Genomic DNA, 10,168 nt, shown 5'->3' with positions numbered 1-10,168 from the left:
CACCATCTTGCCCATAGACTCACTTATGCACCTTTCCCCTAGGACCTTGGTGTAAGTTCGATGGATTCTAAGAGTGGTCAATCCTGCTGTTCTGTGGGGTCACTGTTTTGCAACTAGCTTTTGGGGCTTCCAGCACATATCACTCACCTGGTATAAGTATTCAAGGCCCACCCAGGGAGAAAAAGGCATTTGCTGGATCAGTCATGGGTGGGGAGTTAGAATGGGGCAGCTAGGGCTTCTGCAGTAAGGTTACCAGATTTTTTTTCAATGAATCTGGGGACTCTTCATTGAAATGAGTTGGAATCATAGGATTTTGTAAGGGGACCAATTTGTAAATCTGGGGACTGTCTCTGGGTTCTCAAACTTAATCCATTCCGGGAGTGCAATCGACTCCTGAAACCATTCAAAAACCAAGGCGTGGCTTCCGATTGGCTGCAGGAGCTTCCTGCACTCAATTGGAAGCTGCCTTGGATGTTTGGCTTCCAAAAAAACATTCACAAACCAGAGCACTTACTTCCGGGTTTTCGGCGTTTGGAAACCGATTTGTTCGACAACTAAGCCATTCGAGAATCAAAGTACCACTGTACCATTTAAAATTGCCAGTTGCTTGTTAACTGAAGGTTTCCAAGTGACTTATGGCATGTTTAAAACATAAACATAAAGAAATTCTACCATAAAGACAGAACAAAACACCCCTCCCCTAACCGCCACAGGCTTGGAAGCATGCTAGTAACAAAACTACATCACCTTAGTCTAGCAAAAGATAAATGTTGTCAATGTTGCAACCCTAACAACAACGACAAAATTCTTTAAAGGATTGCACCACATGTGAAGAGGAAGTACCTTTGAGAATGAAAGGTGGGGAAGATGGTTAGATGTAGAAAGATTCGGGGGAAGAAATATGTGGTGGGGCTTAGGGGTTGCACGAGGATAGATGGTTTGATGTCCAGTGAGATAGGCTAGTTTCTTGGCCGTAAGGAGCAGAGAGAGATGAGAGGAGCCTGCATTGTCCAAAGGGTCTTGCCCAACATTATCCAACTTGGAAGCCTCCAGATGTTTTGGGTGGCATTTCCCATCACCTGTGCTGCTTGGGGCTGATGGGAACTATGGTTCAAAGCATCTGGGGGGCTTCAGCTTAAGCACTTGTCTACAGCAGCAGATAGATATGGCCATAGATGGTCAAATTAGTCTGCCCCATTTTAGACATCTCACTAGCAAATATACAGTGTGTCCACATGTCTGCCTTCATAGAGGCAAGTGTAATAATAATAATAATAATAATAATAATAATAATAATAATTTATTATTTGTACCCCGCCCATCTGGCTGGGTTTCCCCAGCCACTCTGGGCGGCTTCCATAGAAACCAAAAAACACTAAAACAATGGGTGGTAGTCTATACTCTTTACATGGTTTATTTCTATGCATCGTGGTATTAGTGCAGCTGACATAAGTTTAATATGAAAGGCCTCCCCACATGATCTGTGACCTTCGTACAAGCTCCTATCTCATATGGACCTGGAAAGAACAGCTAACTTCCTGATCCTAATAGTTGCAGAGAAGATCAGAACACAAATGTTTCTATTTTTCCAGGAAGGTTTGTTTACTCTTTATTAACTTCCTATAAGCAGGAATCAGACTTCAGACAGTGAAGATCGCTTCTAAGGTAATCTCAAGGACCTACATATCGCTGGACTAGGGACCAAATGAATGGATGAGAGACCTTTGTTTCCTTGCTGGCACAGGTTTCTGAAGGGGAGAGCTTAACTCTTGCAGAAGCCACATGTCTCAAATTCTTGATTTTGTGCACTGCTTTGCTCCAATATAATGTACACCCCTTCATTATTTTGCTTTCCTATGTAATGAAATTGTGTCACATATCCAATAGCAAAACTTTCACACCTCCTCTAGCACAAGGGAGATAAGAACGCATTCTTACACTTTCATAATGTCTCTTACTTGCATCAATGGAAGATGAAGATTGTGTGTCTCTGTACATAGAAACCTCTGACTTTCCTATGGTTGGAAGATTGCCTACTTCACAAAAGAAAGTATTTGTTCCACAAACATTGGCCTTTGGCCCTGCCCACCACTGGCTGGTGACCCCACCCCCCTGAAGGCTGTCATGAAGAAATACATCACTCATCACTGAAAAAAGGTTCTCCGTCTCTGCTAAGTCTCATTGACCAACAGATCTTCAATGGACAAGCTTGTTCTCATTTCTTTTTGTTTTATTTTTTTCCCATGCTTCATTACAATTCAGTAAAATAACTTGGAAAACAAATTATTCTGAAAAACCAAATATAGAGAAGAACATGGAAAGGAAGGTCTCCCATGATGCTGAATAATAGGAGGGGGTTCATTAGAGGAGGATCTTCACTGCCAGAAGCCCCAACAGGGCCAGAAGGGGAAATCTCGATGATGGAGCCTTATTGGCTGGTTTGCATTGAGCATTTAGTGTTTCAGAAGCATGGAAGGGCGTTCCAATCATTTCTTGCACAACTGCACAGAAAGACTTGGTAGTGCAACCTTTCACGATGATTTCATTCACACCTGGAGATGGAAAGCAGAGACTACAGTTTAAACCCACAAACCAGGAAAAGGGAAAGTTCTCACAATTAGGAATTCATTCAGTTCATTTCTCACAAGGGGTCAGGCCAACCTGATGCTCCTGGACATTTTATTATTATTATTAGAACACATCTCCCAGACAGATTTTATGCATTTCTCTGGACTTTGAATGGCATTTACAACACATACGGAATGTGCTTCTTGCTGGTGAGTTCATTGAAAAGTATGTGTTGTTTCCAAGTGGATTCTACTCAGAGTAGACCCACTGAAATTAACAGAACTAAGTTAGCCATGCCCATTCATTTCAATGGCTCATCCTGGAGCAAAGTTCGCAACCTGGAGCAACTACTTTGGGGTTAGTGGAGTTTGTAACCCAAGTGTTTGTAACCCAAGGTACCACTGTATTGGCTACAACCCTGAAGAGTTACATCAAATGTGCACATTTCATGTAAAAAGTAAACATGAAATGGGTTAAAAAAATGCAAGCAGATGAACAGAGCCACTCGCTCAATCACCTTGCCCAAGAATGGAAGGTTTGAGACTGGGCGATAATTGGCCATCGTGGCCGCATCTAAAGATGGTTTTTTAAGAAGCGGTTTAATAACCGCCTCTTTCAGCGGGTCTGGGAAGGCTCCCTCACGGAGGGAAGCATTCACCACCCCACGAAGCCCATCGCCCAGTCCTTCCCGGCTAGCTTTTATAAGCCAGGATGGGCAAGGATCCAGGAGACAGGTGGTTGGCTTCACTCGTCCAAGCAGCCTGTCCACATCCTCGGAGGTAACAGATTGGAATTGATCCCACACAACTTGACCAGACAGGACTCTAGCACTCTCCCGCCCCGGCCCTGCTCCCACGGTGGAGTCTAATCAGCAATATCAGCATAGCAGATCTTATCAGAATTACCAGATTTGATGGTTGCATCCAGACAGTAGTCCTCCTCTCCTGTACACTCTGCCTCCTCTGTAGAGCACGGGGGATATAGAGAAAAGCAGGCTGGACATTTTTTCCCATTGGCTTTACTGCTGATTGGTGGCACTATTGGGGTTTGAGAAAAATCAGAGACACTGTCAGAAAAGCAAATATACTGGGGGCAGGGACCATTTTCCAGCCCAAGGACCGTGTTCTCACCTGGGGTGCACATGCCAGTCGTAGATGGGGCCTGAAGGAGAAGTGCGTGGAGCAATGAATGCTAAGCCTTACTTCCATACAGTAGGCTAGTTTCTCTATCTTGGCAAGTGAGAGATGTCATCACAGTGAGGTTTGGCCTCTCCTTTGGAGGTTTTCAAGCAGAGTTTGGGTGGCCATCTCTCGTGGATGGTCAGTTCAAATGGGGACAGGTGGTCCTTGAGGTATTGGGAAACATTTTTATGTTCCTATGTTCACCCCCCCCCCATGGCACAACCTGGCCTCTGGAGCACAGCGCAGGAAAAGAGGATGGGAGCAAAACTATACCTACCTTGAGGAGAAACAGATGCACAGTCATTCCCCTCACAGCAGACAGCCGTTCCTCTGGCAGTAATCATCTTGCCCAAATTCAGATAAAATGAGTCAAGTCCGCAGATGTGAGGTGATATGCAGCCTTTCATTACTTCTTGAGTTGTTAACTGAGCTGCAGAGAAGGAATAATAATAATAATAATAATAATAATAATAATAATAATAATAATTTTATTTGTATCCAGAGCAGCTAAAATCATAAAAACAACGCAAAACATAACTTTAAAATAAGCAACCTACACCTCAAAAGTAACATTCAACAATCATTAGGATAATATAAAATAATAATAATATCAACATATAACAGTTGAACAGAAATCCACTTAACTGTTACAATAAATAATTTCTAAACCATAATCAATAAAACAATGGCAAGCCACAGTACATAAAATAATACAATAATACAATACAAATAATACAATACAAATTGAGAAGCAGAGACTAGTGGGTGAAGCAAGACAGCTGGAAGGAGGCCTTGCCTGACTAAATCTCTCCCCTCAGAGTTCTTCCTCCAGGACCAGCTCCCTTGTGAGGACTCCTAGATAAGCGTTTAGGGAAGAGTCCTACAACGCACTGTCCCCCTGGTGTTGCTGGGCTACAGTTCCCATCAGCCCTCGCCAGCACGGTGAAGGGCCAGGAATGATGGGAACTGCAGTCCAGCAACATATGGAGGGACGCCAGCCCTTGACCACAGTGCCAAGGTACCTCAGGCTGCAGAGGGCTGGAAAAGTGAGCTCTCTGCTTGAAAACCTAGAGGCCCGTGTTCTCCAGATGTTTTTGAGACTATAATCTCCACCAGCCACAGTCGGCACTGCCAATGGTGAGGGGTGAGGGGAGTTGTAGTCCAAAGCATTCCAAAGCTGCATTTCGAGAGCTGCTAGCAATCTAAGCAGTCACCACTGCAGGTGAATGAATGAATGGCCTGGTTCCAACTAAGGCATCTCGATATGCCTTTTTGCAAACCTATGGCCTATGGCCTGAATTTGGTGGAGATCCTTCTCACTCACCTACTGTGGCTTCAAGAACAGTAACAGCACAGCTGTCTTCAGCAGCACTGCAATTCTCCATCTTGCCTGTACAGTTCAAGCCTGGCCCTGTGCAGGTATCGCACTCCAAGGAGTCACCTGAAGGAGAGAAGATGCAAGGTTTCCTAAGCAAGGTCCATGTGCACACATCATTCTACGTTATCGTCTGCAAAAGGGGCCAGGATCCCACAAACGTGTGTCAAGCAGTGGTGGAGCTTCATGCGCCAGCACCGGGAGGCGGAGAGAAGGCAGGGGCAGGGCTGGCATGCATCCTAGGGGCATGGCACGCCATCCTCAGGGATGTGACATCCTGCCAGCAGGGGCGTGGCATGCGTCCTGGGGGCATGGCTTGGCGCCCAGCATGGGCAGAGAGGCAGCCGTGATGGCACCCCACCAGGATCGCGCTGCCAGGGGCGGTGCGCTCCCCCCGCACCCCTCTTCCTCCGCCAGTGGTGTCAAGTGCAACGCTGTTCCGGCTCTGTGTAACGCAACACTCACCAGCTTGAAGGTGATACAGTGGTACCTCGGGTTAAGTACTTAATTCGTTCCAGAGGTCCGTTCTTAACCTGAAATTGTTCTTAACCTGGAGCACCACTTTAGCTAATGGGGTCTCCCGCTGCTGCAGTGCCACCAGAGCCCGATTTCTGTTCTCATCCTGAAGCAAAGTTCTTAACCTGAAGCATTATTTCTGGGTTAGCGGAGTGTGTAACCTGAAGCGTATGTAACCTGAAGCATATGTAACCCGAGGTACCACTGTATATTGGTTTCCACCCCGGTCAGCCCTTCCAGATTTCCCAGCTTGGATCTCCTTTACTCCCAAGCATCCCACTGCAACACACACTGGCCCTAGAAGATTACGACTGCTTACCTGGGATTAGAAGCACAGAAAAGACAAGAAGTCCCAAGAGAGCCGGCATGGCGCTGGGGAAGAAATGACAGGTGGAAATGAGTGCAACAGTTTTTTTCAGCCTGGTGTGAATTTTGAAGGAGAGCTGCATTTTTATTCCTATCGCTTCAGGGAACGTAAATTAGGTAAACTGGTTTCTAAACACGAACTGAGTAGAATTTCACCCCTGTTGTTGCACACTGTAGATACAAATCTCCTGGCCAATTAATTCTTTGAGAAGTTCATGGGATCGAGCACATATTGGGGTGTGTGGAAAACTAAATTATTCGCCCCCCCCCCATTTCAACAAATAGTTTTAAAAAAATAAATAAATCCCAAACTTAACAAGCAACCAATTTAAGGAGCCAAATCAATCCAGGGAGGCTGTATGGCTCACCTCATATTTTATCAAAATCCTCCTGTCATGTGGAGGTGCTCAGTGTATGTGCCAGTGGAGCTCATAGCGGTCAGGTGCGCTGCCATTTTCTTCTCAGTTCCATCCGAGAGCAGTGTGTATATGTGTGTTGTGCGCGTGCACACACACGCGCGCACACACACACTCCTAATAACCAGGGGCTGGCATTAGTAAACCAAGTGAGATCAACCTCATCTCCTTTTTAGATAGTGTTACTCATGTGGTAGATCATGGGAACACCTTGATTTCAGCAAAGTATTGGGTAACTGTGGTTTGTTAAAGTTTTCCTAGTAATGCTCAGCTCCCTTAACAAACTATAGTTGCCAGGATTCTATGGGAGAAGTGTGCTTTACATGCCCAGCAAAAATTGCCTGATTGGCTTCTCTGTCTTCAACAGACAGACTGAGCGTCCCCTCATTTTGAGGGTAGCAGCAACAGAAGGGGACTTTTCAGTGGTGGCCCCCTTTCACATCCAAAGAGCATGGCACCTACCCTCCTATTCTTCCAAGGCTGTAACATTTAATGTTCTTTTAAACCATTTAATTTTAATCTGTTTATAGCTACATATTAGTTTTAGCTTTGTTTAGTTTTCATATATCACCCTAGGTCCCTCATTCCTCTTTCAGTGGCACAGGAAAGAAACATCTTTTCTTAAATAAAATAAATAGCAACCTAACCGTGAGAGTGGTAACCGCTCTTCCAGAACATTGCCATTTCTCAGAAATACAAAGTAGTATTATTTCTAGATTTAGGCCACATTCACACCATCCATTCGAAGCCCTCTGATACCACTTTAAACAGTTGCAGCTTCACCCAAGGAATTCTGGGAGCTGTTGTTGTTTGTTAATGGTGCTGAGAGTTTTTAGGAGTGCCTCTGTTGCCCTCCAAGAGCGACACATCTCAGAGTTCTCTATGAAGGCAGATTGATTCTTAACCATTCTGAAAACTGAAGCTCTAGGAGACCTCTAGTTGGGTATCCCAACAACTCTCGGCACCCTTAACAAACCACACCTTCCAGAATTGTTTGGTGGCACCCATGACTATTTAAAGTGGCATTGAACAGATGGTGCAAAAGTGATCTAAGAGTCTGCCAAGTCTAGAGCTCCAAAACAGATGTAGTATGTGACTTACCACAAGTTGTGAAGGACTGCAGGGCAGCTGCTTCTCAATCAGGATGTCTTCTTCTGGCTGCTAAAGGTCACTTATGGCACATCTATTCTGGAATACCTTGCCTTATGTAAGAGCCAAAGGCTTTGGAACGACACACAAGAAATATTTGCATTTCATGCTATATATGATAGCACCAATTTGATATTCCCCACGATTGCTCCACCCGTTCACCACTCAAGGTTTTTAAATATACATACATCCATAAAAATATGGTAGAACAAAGTTCAGTTGGGTCAAACAGCTTTTTTTTAAAATCCCCATAAAAATGAAGTGCAACATAGCATAAGGATCAAGCATAGAGCAATGAAATAAAATGAGACAATGGCGTGGGAGGGAACCAAGGTACAAAAACCAGATGTCATCAAGGTAGAAAGACACACCTTATTCTGGATATATCACTTCCAGATTCATGTGAAGATTGGGATAGATGAATCTGTACATTTCTGCTTCTGATTCACATTTTTGCCCATATCCCCATAACGAAGAACCGAGAGACGTTGCATCGGATGGAATACTTATATTCATTATATAGCAAAGGAAAAGAGCTGCAACAAATTGAACTGCTTCGTGAGTTTAAGGGCTGGTGGAATTTGGATCAGCTGGTGGGAGGCGAAAGAAAGTACAGTGGATGCTCGGGTTGCGAACATGATCCGTGCGGGATGCACGTTCGCAACCCACAGTGTTTGCAACCCACAGCGGCGCGTCTGCGCATGTGCGGGTTGCAATTCAGCATTTCTGCACATGCGCGACTGCCAAAACCCAGAAGTAACCTGTTCCAGTACTTCTGGGTTTTGGTGGGTCCATAACCTGAAAAAACGCAACCTGAAGTGTCTGTAACCCGAGGTATGACTGTACCTCTTCACACAGCACAGTGTTAAATGATGGAAATCGCTTCCACAAGACGCAATGATTGCCACCAGCTTGGATGGCTTTAAAAGAGGAATGGGCAAATTCATGGAGAAGGCCACCAATGGCTACAAGTCATGATGGCTCTATTCTGCCCTGATGATCGGAGGCAGTAATACTTCTTAAGACCAGGTATTAGAAGACACAGGAGAGGGAGAGAGTTCTAATGCCTGAATCCTTCTTGCAGGTTTCTGAATGTGTGAATGTGTACATGTGCCCACATATTCGTAACATGATGTCTAAAACAACGCCCCTATAAACTCTGCCTTTCATTTCCAGGCAGTCTTGAGGGCCAAATGCTGGCTTCCAGGCCTCATTCCTGGGTCCTCAGGACTCTCCTTAGGTTAGGCAATAAACCCAGCCGAGACCATGGTCCTCTCCACAGGCCACTCCTCTCGCTGGTTCTCTTTCTGGTCCTCTTCAGGTGGTTGTGCCTGCCAATAGTGCATCCTTTAACTGTAATAATGTCTCTTGTTTCCATCACTGGAGAATGAAGAGGGCATGTCTCTTGAAGTGCTATTTTTCTAGAAAAAGAGGTGAAGGAACACCACAAACACTTCCCTCGTTCTCTTGCAATGGCAATGGCACCCACCTAAGAGGTGCCAGAATTGAGATCTGGTGAGTTCTGGCTGAAAAAAAAGCCCTGCCAACAACCCTGTGTAATAGGCTCATCTGAGAGTGAGTGAGTGAGTGAGTGAGTGAGTGAGTGAGTGAGTGAGTGAGTGGCCCAAGGTCTCCTGTGGCTGAGTGGGGATCTCCCAACTCCACAATTCTATGATGCTAAGCTTTGCGGGTCTTTAAAAGGCTGGCAAACTCCATTGGGCTGCTGTTGTGAATAAGGCGTTAAGCTTTTTAACTAACTCCTTTTGAGGTTCTAAATAAATGTTTGTGTTAGGCTTTGAAGCACTGCAAGGGTGTGAGCATTGGGGTTGCCATATTTCCAAAAGTAAAATTCCTGACACCCACAAAGTTGTTTTAGAAACCCACCCAAATTGTTAAGCTTTTCGAGTGATTTTAAGCTTTTTGAGCTGTTTCCATGGCTTTTTCCATGGCTTTGCCATCCACCTGGGTTTTGCCTGACATTTTGCTGATATTTTAAAAAGTGAAAATCCGTACACCAAAATTCCCCTGTTTTCAACATCCAAATACTGGACACCATTTTCGACATCTGAATCCTAGATATGTCTGGGGAAACCTGTACGTTTTGCAGCCCTAGTGTGCTGTCCAACTGAATTCAATTGCTAGGAGGCAGGCATTATACCTGAGCTGTAGGTGTGTTGCCTATGTTAATCCCCTTTGTGTGTGTGTGCATGTGCATGTGTGTGTGCGCTCTCCATCATCATGTATATAAATGCAAAAGTAACACTGAGCATGTAAACATTCCTCAATCAGCCTTTGGCTGATTGACATCTAGTGCCCTTTTAAAATGTGTTGGCGTGGGGTGTTTGTGTTATTGGGTTGTTTTTGTTTTTATTATATATTTTGTGGTTTTATGTTGTGACTGCGGTGTACAAATTTCAATAATAATAATAATAATAATAATAATAATAATAATAGACTAGACCCGCCCCTGGGACTGGCAGAGTTAGTGTCACTTTAACAGGCAGGCAGAAATTCAGCAGATCAGAATAAGCATTTTGAGTGTTATTCATTAGAAGTCCATGGGATTTAAATTCCCACTTTTAACAGTTTAAGAGGAT

General features: G+C 44.5%; 1 protein-coding gene and 1 long non-coding RNA gene across 3 annotated transcripts; both read right to left on the bottom strand.

Moving 5' to 3' along the window:
* Positions 1 to 2,339: 2,339 nt before the first annotated feature.
* Positions 2,340 to 5,139, bottom strand: LOC307221849 (phospholipase A2 inhibitor gamma subunit B-like). 2 transcript variants are annotated; one of them, XM_079986568.1, is made up of 4 exons: positions 5,074 to 5,139; positions 4,027 to 4,179; positions 3,474 to 3,605; positions 2,340 to 2,552 (listed from the first exon to the last, which is right to left on the bottom strand). In XM_079986568.1, exons 1-4 carry the CDS (start codon positions 5,132 to 5,134, stop codon positions 2,362 to 2,364), a joined length of 537 nt encoding a protein of 178 aa, XP_079842694.1. In that variant the 5' UTR covers positions 5,135 to 5,139; the 3' UTR covers positions 2,340 to 2,361. The 2 variants fall into 2 exon arrangements, 1 of the variants encoding a protein (XP_079842694.1); XR_013841567.1 differs by lacking the exons at positions 4,027 to 4,179; positions 5,074 to 5,139 and adding an exon at positions 3,699 to 3,794.
* LOC307221851 lies at positions 5,138 to 7,599 on the bottom strand. The gene is made up of 3 exons (XR_013841568.1): positions 7,524 to 7,599; positions 5,960 to 6,012; positions 5,138 to 5,190 (listed from the first exon to the last, which is right to left on the bottom strand). It is a non-coding gene; the product is annotated as an uncharacterized lncRNA (long non-coding RNA).
* Between the last annotated feature and the right edge of the window lie 2,569 nt (positions 7,600 to 10,168).

The sequence above is a fragment of the Podarcis cretensis genome (genome assembly GCF_951804945.1).
Source record: "Podarcis cretensis genome assembly, chromosome: 8".
NCBI lineage: Eukaryota > Metazoa > Chordata > Lepidosauria > Squamata > Lacertidae > Podarcis > Podarcis cretensis.
Note: the sequence above shows the minus strand (reverse complement) of the source record. Positions and strands in the feature narration are given on the sequence as shown.